The 22666-nt window shown below is 41.9% G+C and overlaps 1 protein-coding gene across 3 annotated transcripts in view; it reads left to right on the forward strand.

The window, feature by feature from the left end:
* pou1f1 (POU class 1 homeobox 1) overlaps positions 1 to 21153 on the forward strand; it is a 29190-nt gene extending 8037 nt beyond the window's left edge. Inside the window, exons 1-7 of one of the 3 annotated variants that reach the window (XM_030427426.1) lie at positions 3248 to 3330; positions 12285 to 12434; positions 13436 to 13534; positions 19111 to 19374; positions 19528 to 19692; positions 20750 to 20810; positions 20913 to 21153. In XM_030427426.1, coding sequence (XP_030283286.1) covers positions 12329 to 12434; positions 13436 to 13534; positions 19111 to 19374; positions 19528 to 19692; positions 20750 to 20810; positions 20913 to 21153 — 936 coding nt within the window. In that variant the 5' untranslated portion in view covers positions 3248 to 3330; positions 12285 to 12328. Of the gene's footprint in view, positions 1 to 3247; positions 3331 to 9012; positions 9149 to 12284; positions 12435 to 13435; positions 13535 to 19110; positions 19375 to 19527; positions 19693 to 20749; positions 20811 to 20912 lie in introns of those variants that run through there. The other 2 variants (XM_030427425.1, XM_030427427.1) reach the window with 2 other exon arrangements.
* The last annotated feature ends 1513 nt before the right edge of the window (positions 21154 to 22666 follow it).

Raw genomic sequence — 22666 nt, forward strand, 5'->3', positions numbered from 1 at the left:
ACTTGTTTTAAAATCAATTTTGGATCGCTGGGCTTCTGGAGACTGGGATTACACTGGACAAGCTGTATGTTTTGAACTTCAGTTCTCGAGGAGGAAGCTTCAACACTGTTTTGCTGTGAAGCTCCAGAATCACACATGAATTTGTAGAACAAAAGAGAAGCAATCGATTGGCTTCTGTGTTGGTTTTGCCAGCTAACTTGCTCCCCTTGCCTGCGGTGTAGACACTCAGAGTAAAAGAGTTGTGTTAAATATTAACAATACAACGAGCAACGCAGCGCTGTATTCCACACATTCATGAATAGCTTTGTAGCTCAGCCGAATGGAACAACTTAAACTGCTGCAGACGCTGTAGGATGAACTGTTTTCGGCCAGGGAGGAAGGTGAACACCTGACTGGGTTGGGCCTTATTCTACAAGTCAAATTTAATGCTTGTACCTGTACATGTTACAACCTCTTTTATTGTATGTGAACAGCTGCCATAAAGGTACAAGCCTGACTGGATCCAGATAAATAAATAACCCAACATGAAGTTAACCAGCTTATCAGTCAGACCGTCAGGAGCCTCTCATCATCTTAAACCCATTTTTTTTTTTTTTTTTTACCTGAGCCTGCCAACAACAAACTCCCTGATCCCCTGTAATGATTTCTCCCTCGGTGACACGACTCTAATTTCTCTGTGTAATGAACTGTCGACAGGAGTGACAGTAGAGAGACTGGTGTACTTGCTGAATGCACAGCTGGGGCCACCAACGGGACTCTAGGGAACAACTTGGTTTTATGGGGTCAGAGGAGCTCTCTCCATCTGGCTCTGCCTTTTCTCTCTCTCTCTTGTTCTCCCTTCTTTTGTGATTCTCCCTGTGCTCGTAGCGCTGTAGCCTCCTGGTGGTCAGGTGAGGTAAAAGCACAATTCACACAAGGAAGCAGCTGGTGGGTTTTAGATGTAGACAGTTAAACATTACTTTGGATGGAGCTTGTTTTTGGACAGTTTTCACTTGTTCCATTGGCAGATTTGTGTACTTATAACAGGCAAGAAACACAATGTTTTCTTTGTTTTCTTCTCATTTTTGAAGAATGTTTTAGCTACCCACTCTAGAGAAAGCAGTGGTTGCCAACATGGTCCCCGCAGGCACCTGGCAGCCTGCAGTGAGCATATATACATAAATATACTGAGGTAGCTCTCTGTACAAAAGGGTTGGTGACCCCTGGAGTAGATTATGGGAAGGTACATTTTTAATGTTTCTGGGGAAAATGTATCAATTGATGACACAGAGGTATTCATAAGTGTGACACCGTGGATGTCCCAGAATGATCTATCATATTGATCATCGACTTTTTCATTTTAAGCATCGACAAAGGTTCAAGCGGCAAAACTCAAGCAGCAGAGGCTTCATAACCATATATCAGGGTCTATCAATTTCAGCTTTTTATTCGACTTGCATACACTGCACCGCAAAGACTTATTTTGAGTACGGCTGGCATTATTGAGTGATGACTATGCAAAGGCTGCTTTACTTAATTCAAGTAAATGTCACTTGTTCTCCTTGGCTTCACTAGCGAGTTTAGCTTAATTTGGGTTCTGTTCAGCTCAATACAGTGGACATATTTGTTACAGAACCTCCAGTAGGCCTTTGACATTTATTTTATGGGCAGAAGTTTCAAGACAAAAATATCTTATATCATCAACTTGGGAGGAAGTTTGCATGAGTTCACATCATCTCAGACACAATCCTTTGATAACGATAGTGTCTGAGATGACTCACGTGCCAATGTACAGTCTCAGAATATTCAAATATTTGTATTAGATTGTCAAATGCATTCAGTAGAAACTTTGACAGGCTGTTGGCACCAGAGGAGAAGTAGGAGGGCCACCAAAAAGTTGAGATGTATCCTCTGGGGAACATGAACTATGATCGCAATTCAGGACTGGAAATAAACTGATTATGATTGAGTAAGTGTATACTTCTTCCTACCTTTTTTTGGGCATGTAGGTGCTTGTTAATGGACTATACTTTGTAACGTACTTTTTACTATATCATGCTTATTTGTCGAACTAATTTAACTTTTTGTTTGGTTTTGTTTTGAGATCTCCAAAATAAGTTTGCATTCAATTCAATTCAATCTTTTTTTAAGTTTAACAAGCCGGGTGTTGGATGTTCTGACATATTTTGCCAAATTCTGTAAAATCACTTCCCGCACCGGCGCCACCACATTTCCATTTTTTATTTTTCCCATTTATGTTTTTTTCCGTGCTGACCCCACCTGCAATAACGGAGCAGGACATGCAGATGAAGAAGGTTGTCCCTCCCCTGCTGCTTTCATTAATGGACATCCAAAGGCCACAGCCCTTGTTCGGCAAATGAAGGGAAAGACGGAAACTCATAAAGCTTGTGGACTTACGGGGCACATAAGCAAATGGCCCTGCCTTGGAGCCTGTTGCCTAGCTACTGCCTACATTCATCCTCTATGATTTTTATTCTCTTTCCTTTCTTTTCTTCCCTTTTTCTTTTTTTTTGCAAAGCGTAGACTTGAATGAAGCTGATTACAAAACATGCATACGTGCTTGGATGCATCATGTGTTGTCCTTGGCTTATTCTGTCCGTCCTCTCAATTCTTTGTTCCACTTTCTCCCTTTTATTTCACACTTCAGTGAACATTTTGCATCATAAGGGTTCTGATGCAAAATGGCACATGGTGATCAACACACGAGGCTATTGATGTAAAACTTTCATGCATTGACACTGTTGCCTCGGTGGAAAACAACGTTGGAAAAACAGCGGCTCGAAATGCCACTTCAGAGTTGAGACAACGGGAGCTACTTTCAGAAACATCTTGAACCTAAAGCAGCTTCAACCCTTTACAGCCGGCGCTTTCGATGTTATTCCTCTTTATTCTTTTATCTTTATCTGGTTCATCGCAGTCCCATGTGTCACTGTCATTTCTTTTCCCGTCAGTGCTTTTCAACAAATTCATGTATCTGCCAGATTTATTTATCCCTCAGCAACAGTTCTGCTATTCAGTTGATTCGTCCTTCAAACTGTGCTTGCTGCGAGGAGCAGAGGAGAAAAATCACAAGAAAACAGAGCCACCGAGAGCGGAACGGCGAGCAGAGGTGTTGACTATGTAAAGACGAGGGGGCAAAACTCGTCCGGAGCCACAATTGTATATTGATTGTAAAATAAAGTCTTGTTAAACATTCAGCATGCTGTGCAATAAATATATTAAGCAAGTACAATAATGTGCAGGTCCAGACGGAACATAGGGACAGTGTGTGCTCACAGCTGAGGCTCAGCGGCTGAAATGCGGCTGTTAGGTTCAAGAGAAATGTTCCCGGTAGGTCGATGCTTTTATTTTCATTCTTTTCTTTACTGCACCGCTGTCATAGAGTGGGTTATAATTATTGGAGATGTGAAGAGAAGTATGTGTTTGATTTTGAATGTGCTGTTTGCAAGGACATTTGATGAGTGGTGAAGGCTTGGCACGTGCACTGTGAATCCAAATTTAGTCGCTATATTTGCCATTTGCCTTGTCTTAATAGGGCTAAGAGTTAAGCTAATGATGACTTCCTGCAACTGAGAGCTCCTCAAGTCCTTTTACTTCATGCTGAGAAGAGCATAGTACCTCCGCTATCCTTTCTATGCGACGAGTAGATATCAAGTATACTGTGCAAACATGGGAAAAATACAGAAAATAAATCAAATGGCTTCTCAGAGAAACAGGATCTCAGAGCATTACCGAAACCTTTTGACAACAAAGTTAAACAGTCCTTACAATACTAAACGGAGACCTGTAAATTACCGGGTCAATAATGTCATTTAACCAGCATATATTTTACGCTGACATTTACTTAACGAGGAGAGATAGCAATCTGTGAGCAGATTCGGAACCCCGCTCTTGTTTCCTCCTATGGACTATTAACCTTTGCTGTTCGAACAAGATTTGTTGAATATGTTGATGAAATTAGCCCTCTCAGATGTGTACGGGCGGTGTTTGTCCTGCGGCTGGTGAGTCAGGCGCAGCTTTTGGGCAGATGGCGGTCGGAGTGGTGCATAAGGTTCGCTTGATATTCATCAGGAGAGCTGACCTCTTGCCATGATGCATTCAAGCATCCGACAAACCTCACTCAGAGTTCATGATGCATAATGAATGGATGCAGAAATTCGAAAACAAGACAAAAGCCATTTTTCAGCTGCTGGTTTCACTCCCACTGCTGCACTATCTTTATTTAGTTTGGTAAAAAAAAAAGAAAGAAAAGAAAAAAGAAAAAAAAAAGATATTCTGGCAAAAAAATGTTAGAACAAGAACATACACCTTTGCTGATTCAAGGTTGGTTATTTAAAAATAAATTAATGCGGTATCGCTGGAACAATCAATGTTCACCATGTATTAGTAGAAGAACTGCACACATCCACACTAAAATTCTTTCTCAAGAACAAAGCTGCAGCCACTTCAGTTTTGTTGGCTCAGAGAGATCCTTGACATCTGGAATGAACCACTTCTTTCTTCACAGTGCTGCTGGGTTTATTGCAATCACACACTGATGGAATGTAAAAAACGTTCACTTCTTTGTAAATGCAAAGAACTTGAAGAGTGTCTGTTATGTTCGTTTGTTATTATATGCTAAGGCGTCTTAAAAATCAAAATAGTGATATAGTCAATTTCCGTAGTCGACAAAACACTCCTGGATCTTCACAGCAGAAGAGCGTTGCAGCAATCCCCTAAACAACTGAAGTAGATGGGGACTAAATTAAAAGTGTAAATGAAAAAGAAATCAACAAAAAACTCACAAAATGCCTCCATACAGCTCGTCCAGCTTGATACAAGTCTTCGGAAGCCCTGACACCCAAAAATTATCTAACGGGGTGTTATTTACACCCTTTTTAGAGCATAAATCTCCACTATAGCTGCTAAGCTAATAGTGTTAGCACCCACCCAGTCTGAAGTGGGTACACATGCTCCACTGTGTGTCGAGGGTGTATATAACCTCTTTTCAGATCAATTTGGGATCTCAAGGCTTCTGGAGAATTTGATTCCGCTGGACAAGCTGCATGGAGCCATTTAATGTTTCGATTTTGGTTGTTTTTCTTTAACATTTTAAAACAACTCCCCACCAACTTCAGCTGTTTAGGAGAGTGCTACAACGCTGTTTTACTGTGATGCTCCATCTGCATGAGGGTGAGTAGATAATGACTGAATTTTAATGTTTGAGCACTAACATTGTGTAATGAGCAGATTGTTGACTATTTATGCGAAATGTGTCTTGGTTCAGTTGATAATTGCAGCTTTATGTGGCTGAAAGGACAAACAGACACACACACACACACACACACACACACACACACACACACCCGCACACCCATGTTATTTATTACACACCTCCTCTTCACACATGAACACAGTCCACCTGGTTCACTGTATGTACGGAGGTGATACCTGTGAGAATGTGTCACCTCACTCTGTTCCCACTGCATCACTGGATGGATCAGTGGTTTTGTGTGTGTGTGTGTGTGTGTGTGTGTGTGTGTGTGTGTGTGTGTCTAGGTGTGTGTACATGTGTGTGGTGAAGAGAGGACTTTATCTGCTGTGTTTGCCGACTTCTGTTTTTGTGCTTGCTACAACATTTTTATTGTCTGTGGAAGAGATTAGAATAATTGTTCATTTGTCAACACTGGAACATTGTATTTACTCTGTGTGTGTGTGTGTGTGTGTGTGTGTGTGTGTGTGTGTGTGTGTGTGTGTGTGTGTGTGTGTGCGTGTGTGTATGTGTGTGTGTGTGAAGTGGAGAGAGGATGAGGAGGGTGATCTAGGACAGGTGCTTTATGAAAACCCCTTTGACTCATGGTCTCCTTGCTAATTAAGTTTAGGCTCTTTTATGTGAGTGTGTGTGTGTGTGTGTGTGTGTTTGTGTGCGCTTGTCTATCCATGGGAAAGGTTTGCCTTTTCCACTCCCCCACCCTTTGAGGCGCATTCTGTCTAAGCTGTTTGACGTTTTCAATTGCTGGTATTTTAACTCATCAGAAACTGACATATTATGACATTTTCGTCTAAAATACTGCGGTTCCAACATGTGCGAGTGTTTTGTGTTTCTTCATAATTTTAGCAAAGTCACTTATGAAATACTTTAAAGCACCACGGGACAATAACAGCCTCCAAAAGTGTGGGACCAACTGATTACTCATACCCATCCTGTGCAATTGAATTTTATCTGATCGATAAGTCAAAGATGTTGATATTTTATTCATGGACTGTTTTAAAGGTTAGTTTTCATGGTGTCATTTTCATAATCATAGACTACCTTCTTCTATTTATGTTGCAGTTACATTTACTGTTGTGTCAGCCTTGAGTCATCGCAGCAGGCTGCTCTATCACAAACTGTTTACTTACATGGACAGCTTCTCTACACATTAGTCATTTAAAATGAAAAAGCAAAAATTTCGAGTACACAGAGGTGGAAGGGTGGAAACACAACCTGCATGTATCAATTTTTACTCATTATTTAGCGATTTTGAAGAATAATTAATCTGGTCTTTTCATCTGAAGTGCAAATTCCTGAAGAATTATTTTAATTTCCTGCTGTTAATTTAAATAACACTGAGCTACAGATTGATACAAAACAGAGGTGCTTTAGCCTTCTATGTGCAAAAATAAGCTTGCATTCGCCAGCAGGGAAGATGGTCTTTAGCCTGAGTGGGAGTTGTTGGCTGAATTGAAAGAAAAGAGAAAAGTATTTTAAGGATGATGCTGCTGTTGTCACACACCATTACATTCAGTGGGCTTCTTTATATCGGGGGATCCGATTTGTGGTTATTTCAAACCTGCTCGGAATAAATGAGATTTGTCGAAGTCCATTTTGATTTGCTGGGCTATTTTTCACAAAGGCTTAACTTTCTTCTTCTTCTTTTTTTTTCTACATTCAGTTTTGTTGTGTTTTTTTTTCTTTGATTGACGGACTGATTGAAGGATTGCATCTAACAAGGTTGCATGGAGAAGAGATGGCAAAAGCATCTCTTACGAAACATTTCCTTTAAGATTCTTTCAGACTGTAAAAGACAGAAGCCCATAGACCGTCAAATAATGAAAATTAGTTTGTGCATGTCCTTACCCTACAACTGAGTGACTAAATAAAACCAGCAGCCCAAAATCTTTTGTACAAAATCCGTTGTGAGGAGACACATTGTCAAAGGAGCAAGTGCATCCACTCCAAATTTATACTGGAAGCTTAAGCAAGTCGAATCGTGCCTGCCACCCACAAGCTATTTTCCACCTGCTGCCCACCTACATCAACAATAGTGAAGCATAGTCCAAGGATAAACACAAACACAAACAGACACAACAGAGTGCACATGGTGGCTACGCTCCTCAGATTAACCTTTATCCTCCCTGATGAGACCTGTTGTCTTTACCTGGAGCACTCGGCATTCAACACAAACCGGACACATTGCAGAAACAATGCAAACCTTTCACTCAGAGATAACGCTACGTGGACTTTTAGGAAGCTGGTAGCAATCAGCTCTCCTGACCTCCGGGTCAAGCCGAGGCCACTGGACAAAAAACATCCAATTCAACTCTTACAAGCTCCCGCAGGGCGATTCAGTGTCTTACAATACAGAACACGGAAATGTGATTAGTTACTAAGAAACAAGTGAGGAACGATCTGATGGAAGTTCATGAATAGTCTGAGAGGCACAAACTAGTAACGACTCATTAATTACTAATTACTTAATCATTACTTACTCTTTGTGTGCCATCTCAAAAAAAGGGTACATTATACTAAGAACTTACTAAATGGTCCCTCATGACCTCATTAACATTACTTACCATGTTGTCAACGCTATATATTACATTTCCTGATGGTCTTTTTCTGATGAGGACAGGCTGCACTGCAGTAGGGACAGTTACCTATCATAGTATGAGGACCTTAATATAAATTGTGACTACTCTTTTTATTGATCACGAAGGGGAAGTCTGTCCTTTAGTAACTCATCATATCTACTAAGATGACCTAAAATAACCCTCAAGTAAGTAAGAGGGGACTCACCTGTACCATATTGTTAAGTGTACCCGGTGTCTTGAGGGGCCACGCACATGCGAGACAAACTTTTTTTTATTATGACATTAAACAAAAGTGTTTTTGTTGTGTTCACTTTTCTTTCCTGTTGCAACTACGACACAAGCCTGTAATCAGCGAGAGAGAGGGAGAGATAGCGAGAGGGGGAAGAGGAGAGGAGAGGAGGGGATCGGGTTTCTCAGCCGCTCTGTACCCTAATCCTGGATTTGGAAACGGGATGAGGAGATGCAGGTTTGGACAAACACAGGTTATAACAGCACTGACATGGGATTGGTAGATGGGGGTAAGCAGCTTTGTAGGAAATAGGAGTGTGGGGGGGGGGCTCACAGGTCGAGAGAGGGGTGGTTAGGTGTGGGTGGGTGGGATATAAATACCTGCAGTAGACAAGGGCGGCAAAAAATGCTGAGGATATGACAGATACTGGCCTTCCTGCATCCATAATAGAGAAAAACAGACAGGGACATGCATGACAGGGGCCCTAATGAGAGAAAGTTCAGTAGCTGAGGAACAACCTTTGAGCAGAAGTACCAGTGATAGTAACTCGAACTTGAAGCTCATCACTATTCATCTTCGAGAGTCTTGGCTGAGGCTGCGGATGTGTCTAGAACTGTGAAGGGAAAAAAGGTAACCCGTCACAGTTTCCCACTCTCGTATTCCCGCAAGACCTAAGTCAGAACAATGTTTGACTGAGCTGAGGAGGAAAAGGACGAGAAAAGAAGAAGATACGAGAAGTGACAGAGGACGAAATAAAGACGAAGACAGAACAAGAGAAGGCGAGACAAAGTAAGACGAAATAAAAACACAACAAAGGCAAGGACAACGATCTCAAGAAGATTAGAGAAAGGACAAGGAAAGCAACAAGGCGACGAGGTAAAACACAGAAAATAATCCAATAAAGGGATCACGTCAAAGTACCATTGGGATCGTCTGAAGGAGACCAGAGAAGAATGGCATGTCAGGCATTCAGTGCTGACTCCTTCACCCCACTCACAGTAGACTCACCCTTGCCCATCCTAATGCACCACACCTCTACTGGTGACTGCCTGCCAAACACCTCCCATACACACAGCATGGTGTCTCCAGGTAAGCTGGCCTCCAACAGGTTCCTGTTCTGAAATGTTAAAGTTAAGAAAGTTGATTTCTGAGTCTCATCCAGAACTTGACGACCTGAAGCTTTGGGATTGTAGGTCGGGTCGACTGCCAGCGGAAATTGTCAGTATTTGATGAAAATGGGAATGAGACTCAAAAAATCAACTTTCTTACAAATACGACATTTAAACGTGCTTTCTTCTGAGTCATTCTCAGCGTGTATGTTTAGCTTTTGCCCAGTTGGTTCTGCAAGAAGTTAGGGTTCTTCCAACACCAGAAATGCCTCTGTTATTACCTAAAATGCTTGTTTGGACAACGGCAGCGTTGTAAAAAATACTCAAAAGTCGTATTTGCGTAAAAGTCAAACATTTCATGTTAAATTTTAAATTGTCAAAAGTGACAGTCGCCCACATGAATACTACTTCAGTAAAAGTCTCTGGTATTAGCTTTGATACTTACAGTATCATACGAGTATTAAAAGTACTTTTCTGGCGATGAATATACTTAGGTACCTGAAGTGCAAGTAAAAGCATACATTTATTTACATGTATGTGTACTGTATCAGGTGAACCAGTTATTGCACAGGCTGATTTTCTGATTAATCAGAATCAGTGTTTTGTTTTGTTTTTTTATTTCAACTAACAATGAAATAAATTATTTAAAATGTGCCGCATTTGCGATGATGCAGCATCTGCAATCTGCAGAGGAACTAGTGACTAATGTTTTAAAATTAATAGGACAGAGTGCAAAAGTATGGAAGGTCATTTTAGTCAATATTAAATGAATTAATGCATGAATGAATGAATGAATGAATAAGACTACGAAATTAATTGCAAAATGAGTAAACATATGGGTCAATGAATATGAAAATAAATATAAATATAAATATATATATGACTCCGTATAGTCGAATAAATTAATAAATAGGTTTTTAATTTGAAAATAACATTTCTTAAAGGGCAACTTTAAAAAGAGTTGATATTTATATGTGGCACTATGAAATAAAAGTAAAATAAAATGAATATAAGTTGTCTTTCAAAAAAGATATTTTCAAAAGAAAACCTTTTTTATTCATCTATTGAAATATGTTTAGTCATGTATGCGTTTATATTTTTTCACACATGTTTTACTCATTTTATTTATATCAGATTTATATTCTGTGCATATTTATTTATTTATTTATTCCATTCACATATTTATTTATTTAGTCAGAAAAAACAGAGGCAAAGAATGTAAGTTTGTTGTGCCTCCATGACACGTAATGTAGCCCACATAGTGTTGTCATGTTGTTAAATCCCAGCTGCAGAAAGCAGGGCCCCCGAGAGCCACTTCAATCTTCCACTTCAACCTACTGACGCTATAAAAAGAAAGCGTATAGGCATATGCGGGGATGTGCTTGCATCGACATTATTGATCATGCAGTCCTATTGGTGCTGTGGGTAAGTTGTTTCTCATGAAGGGCTACAAGTTGTTTAAATTGACCCACCACACCTTTTTCTCACCCCCTCCTCCTGCTGATGCTCCTTATCACAGACAGTTGTATTCGCACGGCAACAGTGAGGACGAATGGGATTGAAAAAATTTGATTTATTCAAAGCCGGTCCACATTACATTATGTAAATGTATGTAATCAGCTGGTTTACCCCAGCTGTGTCTCCTCAGTGGATAATTGCGTTGAGGATATGTTATCAGTTCGACAAACTCCCCAAGGTCTTTTTCGCGATGGAGCACTGTGGAGAAGACATCCTGGGGGTTTCAGTGTCTGCTGATTGTTACAGCTTAGTATAGACTGAGTTAGATCATGGAGAACATTAGTCATACAGTACATGTATATACAGCAGCGGGTCAAATATACTGTATACTGTAAAATGGATTTTTCTTCTCAGACAGCACTGTACTACTGGTATTTAGAGGATGGCTGCCTCGTCTATGTTTGATTTCTGCCTACCAAGGAGTCCATGGAAGAAAGGTGAAATGTGGTTACCTAAAATAAGAGAATTAAGTGCAGAATTTGTGATAGTGAATTAAGTATAGTTAAGTATTTATAAAGGGGACCTATTATGCTTGAGTGTTTTTTTATGAGTTCTTGTAAAAGGTCTTGAAAGTTATGGCAACGGGAGCTCCTCTCTCCCACGGAAACCCCTGCTCCTGAAGTGTCAGAAACGCCTCGTCAGTAGTCACAGCAGGGGTAAAGCTAACTGGAAGTTAAACACACAGGTTGCTGGTTCAGGCGTGTGTGAGCTGACCAATCAGAGCAGACTGGGTATGCGGGACGAGGACGGGGATAACACTGAGAAAACTGATGTAAACCTATTCTAATAGTGACCCAAAATAAAATGATGAACCTGAAAATTAGCAAGATCTGCACGAAGTCGAATCTGCACACATGACACAGAATAAGACAAAACCTAACCAACTTAACAATACCGGGATGCATGCATTCATTTTTGCAGTGGACCCCAAGCGGTGTTAAACATTGAATACGTGATTAATTACATAATTAGTGGAGGTCATCACCGGAGCAACGTTCAACTGTATTTAAATAAACCTAACAGAGACGAGGATCCACAGAAGCGGAGAGAGAAGGAGAATATAACTGGGAATCTTTTTGTTCATTTTTCTGTTTGTTTCTCTGGTCACTGGGTTCATTTCGATCCACTTTTATAGAGGCCTGTGTGCGATGTGATATCCGTCACATGCACTGTAGCCGACATCCCTCTGCAGTGTCTCTAATAAATGCGTTCAAGTCAGATTGTAATTACATCTCTCTCTCTGGTGATATTGGCCTTTCGTGGCCAAATATTAGCCGTCTCTCTTCATCTTTCTCTTCTGTTTATGTCTGATATGTAGGAGCTTTCCTCGGGACAAATTATATTTTCAATCAGAGATGTGAAAGAATATCTTGAATGGGCTTTCAGTGGAAAGTTTAAATGGCCCTTTTTTTAAATGAGATGTTTCCTTTAGCACCCGCTTGTTATGAATGTGATTTAAAGATCACGTAGCAGCTGTTTTGATGTGAAATTATGATGGATTTCAAAGCCCCATACAGCCCCGACTTTAGTCTGAACTGTGACCTGCACTCACACCTTCTGTTCTCCGTCCAGATTGTAACCCTATTTGTCTTCATCAGTATCGTCTGGCCTCTCTCTGGGTCAGGCCTCCAAACGCTCCCACATGCACCTGTCCACCTCATCCCTTGGCAACGGCCCCCCGAGCCTACATTACCCAGTCACCCCCTGTCACTACAGCAACCAGCAGGCCACCTACGGCATGATGGCAGGTGAGTTTCTGTCATGGTATGTCTAACAATTACTGCAGGCAGGCAAACAATTCTTATCATTTCATTCACGTGTCCGACAGCTTTAAGGATATTCTTCTTTTATATATCAAATGAAACAAGCAATTTGAAGATGTCATCGACAGGTCTAAAAAACAGTTTTTAAGATATTGATTTATGATGTATGGAGATAAATAGTTACCATAATTGACTGTAACTATTTTCAGTGACCAAACAAGATTAACAGAAGACGTCAATTCTTCATCCCTGGTTTTAAGACCCTTTTTCTAAACCCTTCTAAAAAATTTTCTCTCCTGTGTTTATGACGTGATAACTGGCGGGGGAAAAAAGTTTTGCCAAGATAATCTCTTTTCGTGCGCGAACCCAAGTGAATTTTTATTTCACAGGACACAAAAACATGTTGTGTGTAACTTACTGAAAAATAAGGTTTTGCAGAAGAAACACTTCACTTCACATTTTCCTGTTTTTTGCAGAAAAAATGTATTATCCAACCAAAACTTTTTTTCACCCAGTTTCACACATGAAAAATAGAATTTTTTTTTCATCATTCGATCTCAAACTAAATAATGTTTTACATTACAGTTAAAAAATGTTGGTTTTTCTTTCTATCCTGAAAAAAATCAACTTGCTTAAAAAGAGGAAAAGTTTCTGGGGCTTGAAGTTCAAGGTGCTATGAGCAGAAAGATGGCTAACATTGTTCAGTTCTAGTCATGTGTGGACATCATCTTGTCATAGTCTGCATTCTGAAAGTAATGTCATTTGAGACAGGACACGGACAACGGGCCACAAAGTTTTGTGGTACCACATGTGGACAGTGACGATGTCAACCAGTCCAATCAATGAAGTCTTGAGTCACGCTGATATTACAATGTCGTCCAAACAGTGATGACTTTGATCGAGGTTTTTGACGATGATTATTGTGCAGACAAAGACAATTACAAGGTTAACTGTGATTATGATAATGAATCTCTCTCTCTCTGTAGCTCAGGAGATGCTCTCTGCCAGTATCTCTCAGACTCGTATCCTGCAGACGTGTGGTGTCCCTCACCCCAACATGGTGAGCGGTCCGAACCCACTGCAAGGTAATGATCAGACACACACATAGACACACACACACCCACACACACACACACACACACACACAATCATCCCCTCCCTAGGCCAAACGTTGAGCCTAATAAAATAAACAGACAATTGGTTTACTCCCATTTAATGTTTAATTGGCATTTATTTCAGACTTAATGACTTCGCCTGAGCTCTTTAGCACACTTGTTAAACATGGCTGTCAAAGACACGACTCACCACTTCCTGGTTATGTGAGACAATCAGGAGAAATGGTCTTGGTGCTTAGAGATTTTCTATGTTTGTTGGTAGTCTACATTCAAGATCAAGCAAGTATGTATGTGTGATTTATACCAGTTGTCCCTATATATACACAGATATGAATAGGTAAGTTTGTAACATTTCATATTAAAGCTGCTACAGGACTGACAGTGATATTGTCAGCCTAGCAAGGTTGTAGCGGCCCTGAAAACCTATTTTCTCAGCTTCAGCTTCTCAATATCAGTGATGTGTTTTTTTTTTCCTTCAAACTTGGAGAAGTTTCAGTTGTTTGACATGAGGGATTTCCATATTTCACGTTTGTGTCTGGACTCCTTTCACTGGTTTGAAGTGGGCGGCCCTCAGTCATGAAAAGGTGATGTCAGGCTCCAATTGGAAATTTGTGACACTTGAATCAAAGTGTGATGACAGCTGATGGCTTGTTTGCTCGTGTTTGCCGAGCCACTGTCAATCTAATCTGATCAAATCACACCCACACAGAGTTGATAAGGCAGACCGGCTGAGTGTTTGAGTGTCGAGCTCCTCTGTGCACAACAGTCGCAGCGAAGCAGTCGTTGAATGAAATCCTTCTTCGACAATGCAAACAATGAAGGAAAGGCAAAAAAAAAATAAAAACCATACCATAATATAACCTCTTTTAAATGCAGTTTTCAGTCAGTTTAAGTCAGTCCTGCACATTTTGCACAAAATCATAATTTTCTGGGCAAACATCATTACTGTAATGAAGGGGCAGTGTTTCATAACTCATTAATCAGTAATTAACAGAAAGCAACAGAGTCAGGTCCTCTCAGAGGAGGATGCACTTAATTTTTCTCTCTTTTTCAGTGTTTAGCAGCTCAGAATCAGCAATTACATCTTGCGGTGTCAAACCACTACACTATATGACACCACTGTAGTGTCTCTGTCACCGACATGCACACTGTAAGAATCACCCAGGCATATCCAACTAGTACAATCTATTAGACATGAGGTCACTGTGCACGTGTGCTGCACACTAATCCCTCTGAATAACTTCAAAATAATGAAGCAAAGACCAAAAAAAAAAAGAAAAGTCATGTTGAGGACATTATAAGAAAACCTTTAAGCTCTGGAGTAGGTAAAGATAATTTAAATCCTGATGTGTTCCTTTGTTAAAGAAATTATAATTGAGCTATTAAAATGTTGTGTGATATAATGAAGTAGGAGCAAAAAGAGACCAAAAGGAAAATGACCTTAAATGTAACCCAGGTGGCGCGGAACAATTAACGTCTGCGGAGGAAAATGAAATTGCCTCTTCTCGCAGACGAGACTGTTAAGAAGTCGGATTTTAACCACGGGAGTGTAGATCCGCTCAGACAGCGACCCGCTCCTGTCAGCGGCCTAATAAAATTGTGTGGTCTGCGGTGTCGGAGGCTGTGCCGAAAGACGTTAGGATTAAAATTAAACAGCTGGCCACATTTATTACCATCAGGAGGTCGTTTGTCACTTTAATGAACTCTGTGTCTGTGCGGTCAGTCGACCAGTTTGAAGCATTTGTCGACATCCTTAGACAAGAAAGGTAAATGGACACACCGGGTGACGATAATGAAGGACAAAATACATGTTGCTTAGCTTGAAAGAACTAGCATTTTAATGCAGAGGCACATCCAGTGTTTGTGTGGTGGAATCCATGTGAGAGAATCGCAAAACAATAAAACTTGTCTGAAGTGGTCAACAACAGCACTCAGCAGAAGGACACCTGAGAGGAACGGGCATTGATGGTGTTAACGCCATTAGACAGATTTCTATAACTGTGTGAACAGGCCGGATGAGGTCAAGAAAGATTTTTTTCGAAGCTGCACTTATCTATTTTGTTCGAATGAACAAATGGAAGCGTAATGTGAAAGGTGTTGCTTTGAGAACCTCTCAGCTGCATGAAGCTTTTCAACCTTGTTTTTTTTTTCATTTACAGCAGCCAACTGTTCTCAGCAAAAGCCCATCAGTGCTGTACACTACCTGTCTGCCCGGAACAGTCTGCAGCTAAACAAGTCCAGTCATATAAGTATACAGCCCAGAATCAAAAATTCATGCAACCCAATCACCAGAATAAATGTTAAGTTAAGAACGATTCTGCATAACCACGGGTAAATTAAATCTTTACATTTCTTTAGGTTACATTTTCAATGTCACTCTCTTGTCACAGTGACAGTTGTCACGCCATCATTTCCGGGGGTCACTTTCAATATGCCTGGTTCTGTCCCTGCAAGAGAGATTTGGGCTGTAGCCCCGACTTCCCATGAAAGACATTTGGTTTCGGTCTTTACAAACACAGTTGGAAATTTCCAAAGGTCGCTTTCAATATCCCCGTTACTGTCACAGCAAACATGGTTGGAGCTGAACCGACTTCCTTAGAAAAAAAAACCCTTTTGTTCGCTACAAACACAGCTGGAAGTGCCCAGAGGTCTCCCTAAAAAAACCCGGGTGGTCGATGATTCAGCAGAGAGGGAGAAATAGTGACAAACAAAGCCTGCAGCTTGTGGGGAAACAGGAACAAAAACACAAGTTAAAGAAATGCAGAATATTTGCCTCAGTCGTTGGTGGAGACCAAAACAGAGCTAAAAATCAAGTGAAAACAATACTGCAATCAAATACTAATATTGCTCCTTATCTGCTGTTTAAAAAAAAAGGAAACGCTGTGGCGTCAGCCCGGTTAGAGCACGTACACAGCAGCCAGAGGGTCCACGTCTGTGTACACAAAGGCTTGTGAGGTGCTTCCACAAAACCCGCTGAGCCCACATGTGTTTTTCGAAAGGGGGTTTGCTTGCTGCAATCCAGTCTGTCTCCAAAGCTCACAAACAGCCGCTGTGTGCACCGGAGCGCAGCTGCATGGTATCCTCCCCGAGGAGCATGGTGCAGGCATCGTGCACAAACGAGGGCAAAAGCCTCCTCTCTTTCTCCAGGGTGATGGGGAGAGCTAAAAAGCTTCAAGCTGGATCGCCCAGACTCCCAAAAAGAAAGCTTGATGTTCTCGGGGGTAAAGAGTTTTTGCCCCAAATCTCTCCCCACCGATAAGAAACAAAGAAGCTGCAGGGTTTACTTTTCATGGGGCGCTCGCTCTCTTTTTCTTCTGCAACAGGGCAGCCGCACACTGTACCGAGATATCACCTCCCAGACGTAACGAGACCTTTTTTAGAAAGCGGGTGAAATCCCTCCCTGACACCTGCAGGATGAGATAAAATCACTGACGTATTAAGTTCTAGTGTAGAATCATTGCTCTCCAGCTGGCGTACGGATCCAACTCAACAATTCAGCGGGTCGATGGAAGCCTCCTTTTTTTTCTATGCTCACACACATTTGGTGAGAAAACACATTTTGAACACTGGGCCGTTGTTGCATTTAACTATTTCTGCCAATGTGCGCCTCCGGGGGGGAAGGAGAGTCCAAAATGGCTCGAAAGCTGCTGCTGTCAGGGCGATATTTAGCTGTATCCAAGTTTCAGATGGAGCCTTAAATGTTGTTACCTCGGGTTATAAAAAAAAAAGGAAAAGGAAAAGTAGGCCACTGCTATCTGCTGCATATGCTGAAATCAAATAAAGGCACTGTACGACTGTGTAGGCTCATCCTGACTCGCTGAGTACACAGATGTAAACGTTATAGACCCGAAAAAATTGAAATTGAAACCGTAAAGAAAAATACAATGAGACTTCTGACTACAGATGTACTGGACAGTCGACAACCTGAATGGATGAGTTGAGAAGCATGGCACGGTCTCCTTACAGGCAAGGGTCACCGCAAATCAATACCAACAGCCCAGACACATCAAATCGTCATCAGAGATCCAGCGGTGACAAAGACTGATGGTTGTGTCGCGCTCGAACACACAGCAAAGACTACAGCTGACAGCCAACTAGCTCTTATGATCTGTGCTGGCCCGGAGAGTAAATGTCTCTCCGTACCACGAGGTAGCTGCACTCTATATTCATTCAGGGGCTCGGGACGGCAGATTAACAGACTGTTGTTATGATAAAGTAACATATTTTTTTGACCTCAGCTGGGACGACTTTAACGGTGTAACGACACACCACAACAACCAGGGCTGTAAAACGCTCAATGGAAAAAAAAAAACAAGATCCGGCCTGGAGTGTCAAGGTCCTAACTTGTTTTTGCGTGATCACCTGTAAACTAGCATATCTACGTTGGAGGGGTCTCCTCCGTGGACACGACGGGCCACCGAACTGGTGTGATGAGTATGGAAGTGACGTGAATCAGGTGCTACAGCCACCTCCTGTGTAGCATCTCTGATAGATGACTCCTCGTGGTGTGGTGGGCTGTAAATTCAGGTGCTGCAGTTGTGTAGATGTTTTTTTTGCACTGCACTGCAATCCCACTAACACAAGAGGGGAGTGTTGCATTGCTCACTGCAGATTCGGTTTCAGCAGCGTTGATGCTATCAAATGCAGGCAATCTTTAGGCTGGGTAGAAGGGTAGACAATTTTGGGCTGCTGTCGAACTTAATGCCACAGATGAGGTCTTATCTGCTCCTGCGGTACGATGAGTGCAGCGGTGACACTGATGAGTGCAGTTGTTTTTTCGCCCTCTGCAGCCGGGCAGGGTGTTGATGCAATAAGAAAGCATCATATTCCAAAATAATGATCGGTCCACCTCCCATCTGGTACTCTGGCAGCAATCTGTCATTAAAACTAAACAAAAAAGCAGATCCACTGTGTCGAAGCACTCCGCTTTAACAGCCTGCAGAGAGCAGAATCTCCAATATGAAGGTTTGTAGCCTATAGCGTGTTTCGTAAGTGTTACAAACCCGTTGAAGTTGAATAAAGACCTTTTAAATCAAAGAAGGGGACTCAGCTAAATATAAGAGCATCCTGGCAGCATGTGAATGGGTTTGGTTTAACTGAGCAGATAAATAACTGGAACAAGGGGAAGTGGAGAGAAAGGCTATTCATCAAAACACATTCAATCTATCTGAGCACCATGAGTGGGGCTGACTCATGTGTGCTTCGTGGTTTACACTGAGATTCGAAGGAGGCTTTCTCACTCTCACAAATGATATAATGATAATAATAAAAAGATAATGCAGCATGTTGGATATCGTAGCAGAATAACAGAAAACAATAGCTTGCAGGTTCCACCGGGTTTTATTCTTAGTAGTTCATTGAGTCTCGGGGGAGCACGTCAAAACTTTTTTTGCGCTGTCAAAATAAAGGCTCTCGGTGGGCCATGTGGGAATAATGTCCGCGCTTGCTCTCAGCACCCCTCTGACAGTCTGACTCCCTTGTGACTCAGACCGACTAATTTTCTTTTCTGCCTTCGTTCTCTGCCCTCCCCCCCTCTCTCTCTGCAGGGTCTCTTACTCCTTGCTTGTACAAGTTTCCGGATCACGGTTTAAGTAGCGCTTCCTGTGCGTTAAGCCACAGTTTCTCCTCACTGCCCTCGGCCTTCCTCTCGACTGATGAGGCCCCCGGGGGCCCCGGCGTTGGAGAGATGAAAACTGACGCCCAAAGGAAGAGCGTGCGGGACCCGGAAGATGCCCCCACCATGGACTCCCCGCAGATAAGAGAGCTGGAGATGTTCGCCAATGACTTCAAAATACGGAGGATCAAACTGGGTAATAATAACAGCTGAGACTGACCCCATCACCCAACCGCACCCGTCAGGCACAGTATCGGGAATGTTTCTGTTGTTCGCCCTCGCCTCGCTGCTTCTCTGCATGCGCTGATTCTATAAAGTATTTCTATTTCTGTTTCACTCCGACCACCAGGCTACACGCAGACCAATGTGGGCGAGGCTCTCGCTGCAGTGCACGGCTCAGAGTTCAGCCAGACCACCATCTGCCGCTTTGAAAATCTGCAGCTGAGCTTCAAGAACGCCTGCAAACTCAAGGCCATCCTGGCTAAATGGCTTGACGAGGCAGAGCTGGCTGGAGGTGAGTCGCACACATTTATCTAAACGTAATCTTGAGCTGGTTATGTCATCCCGATGAGGTAAAACTTGTGTTGTGAATGCACTTTAGAGTTAGTGTGACAGGATCTGCTAGTCGTGCTTTCCTTGCATGGTTGTGAAGATTGAACACTGGCTTGTCAGTCCAGTCACCACTGTACATTTCTGGAAGACACAGATATGAAAAAAAATGGTACTCATTCATATCATCACCAACACTTCTAACATTTGTAGCATGTATATTAGCTGACCCTCTTATCAGGAGGAGGAGAAACTGTGGCCTGACAGATAAACAAGGATTCATGGCCACTTTCAGACCATTGTTTGCTTCAAATTTCAACTGACAACCTTTTGCAACATTTCGAAGCCTTTCAGGTAGCAACAAAACCTGAGATTTTTAACGAGGCGTCAGGACATTTTCCGGCCGTGTTTGTGGAGACAAAACCGAGCACTTGAAGCCAAAACATGATGTTTTCCTGATCCTAATTGACAGTTTTTTTATGCCTAAACCTTACAAGAACCAAAAGCATAGTGTCGTCACAACTGAGATTGAGTACTGAAACGTACGTACACGTAAAGTTTTAACATATCTGTGGCTTGCAGAAACTTGCAACGCTAACAATTATCCTATTCTGTTATTTGAGTACGAATTTGTCCTATATCTCCTCATGATCAGCTGAATGCACATTTATAGGCCTGATGACTGCTTAAGATATCAAAGGGAAAAGAAACTATTTGTAAGGAAGTCTAACACAGATGTTTGCGGCTTTGTGAAGCACAAATATGCTCTTTCTTCTGTCTTTTACCCTTGGAAGGGTCCCAGCTCTTTGGTTGTGAATCACTGGTTTTAAAAATTCATGTGAGAGCATTTTTACAGCTGAGGTATTGGATTTTTTAATACGTGAGACCCTTTATTTAATCCAAAGGGCACGGTAGGGCGTAATTGAAGAGGTGACCGTCATATTAGTCCTAAAGAAATGTCGTTCCAATGACGCTCCAATAGGTTCGATTCATTAATTAACACATTCCTTTTCCTTCTGCAGCCTTGTACAGTGATAAAATAGGAATGAACGAGCGCAAGAGGAAAAGGAGAACAACTATCAGGTATCAACCGTAAGAACTAAAAATGCGATCTGTGTCATACGAGGTTGTTGGGTTTCATATAGCTCATCCTCCCTCTTCTCTTTTCCTTGTTTCTCCCTGCAGCCTCGGAGCCAAGGAGGCTCTGGAGCGCAGCTTTGTGGAAAAAAGTAAGCCATCCTCCCAGGAAATAGCCCGGATAGCCAAAGGCCTCCATCTGGAGAAGGAGGTGGTGCGAGTGTGGTTCTGCAACCGACGCCAGAGAGAGAAGCGGGTGAAAACCAGCCTGACTCTCAGCTCCTGCTTCAGCAAAATCAGCTCGAACTGCATCGCGCAGATGAGCAAAGCACAAAGGCCGATGACGTAATTCAAGGTTCGGACCGTTCCCCTCCAGTCTGACGGAGGTTGGAGTGAAATGTGTTGCGGGAAGAGGGGAGCATTTCACCTGATGGTACACACTGCCCTCGCCCTGCGTTCAGCAGTTGCTGATGCTCCCAAAACAATTTAATTAATTTAACGTTCAGATGAAAATTCATATCCTGTGAGGTCAGCTTGACAAAAAAAGAACCTAAAAAACACTCCAAACACCACAATTCTGCTAGAAAATCACGAGTCACTGCCGTTTTGTTACTTGAATCCAAAGCAGTAGTTGTTTGTTCTTATGTTCTGTGGTTTTCTTAATATTTTTTAAACAGTGTCTCTTTAATCTCTCTATAAAAACAAAAACATAAATGTCAAAGAGCGACCGAGCCAGTCGTTGCTCATTCTTGAAGTTGAAACTGTGAAGATAAGAGGTTTTCATTAACCGCACATGACGCTGCAACTCCCAGACCTGATATTTAAATGCACCGACTCTCAGCTGTGCCTTGTTTGCTGCTGTGTGCATACTGAAAGTACATTAATTACACAGACCAGATATAATTTATTCCATCAGCAGCGGCGTGCAGATGAGTACTCACGCAGATCAGCCCTGTGCCTTTCTAAAAAAGTCCTTGACTTTGTCCCGTTTTTGAGAGAAGGGACATTTCTGCATCTGCATTGATCCTTTGTGTCGTTGTTGTTGTTGTGTATTTGTGATCAGAGCCGATACCTCTGTGGCCTCTGATTAACAACAAAGATCTTTGTTTTATTTATTGTAGCTGTGGTCAAAACTAATATATTTCACTCAACCTATTTATTTGAAATCTAATATATAATGTTGATCTAGTTTGCTGAGATTTGATCTATGGTTTTGAAGCCGGGGATATGTGAAACATTTCTGTCAACAGATGGACTTGAGCTTGGCTGTTTCCCTGTTTAATATTTCATATTTGTTGATGTTGCGCTTCTGCCGATGCCGCCCTGACAAAGTGTCAGATGAAGAACATCCAGCCAGTCACGACTCTGACCTGGTTGGGATGACTGATGTCTCAAGTGAGAAAGTGAGCCGAGACTTCCCTTTCAGACAAGAAATATAGGGCCTCATATTAATCTTACATCAAAGGAGGGGAATGATAGGCCATTAATGTCTCAGGCAGATAGATATGAAGTGCCTTCCTGTAAATACGCCAAAGACATCGCTGGTTAGTACAAAATGTGCCCTTGTGCTGCGATTGTCTTTAATTTCCCGGGAAAATAAATCTGTTTAATTCATTTCTGACAATAAAAAGGAACCGTGTCATGAAGAGTTGTGCCCTCTCTCATTTTTTTCTTTCTTTACCGTAGTTGTATTACCCAATGAATACATACATCAGGAGAGAGCGAGAGTCTGGTCATGTGCACAGCGTGAACCGTACAAGTCAGGGGTGTGTCGCCAGGGATTCATAAATAAAAGCTGTGAGACATCTTAATTCAGAGACAAGCACTTTCCACTGTGATTCATGTACAGCTGTCTTAGTGGA

Source organism: Sparus aurata, chromosome 9 (assembly GCF_900880675.1).
Source record: "Sparus aurata chromosome 9, fSpaAur1.1, whole genome shotgun sequence".
Lineage (NCBI taxonomy): Eukaryota > Metazoa > Chordata > Actinopteri > Spariformes > Sparidae > Sparus > Sparus aurata.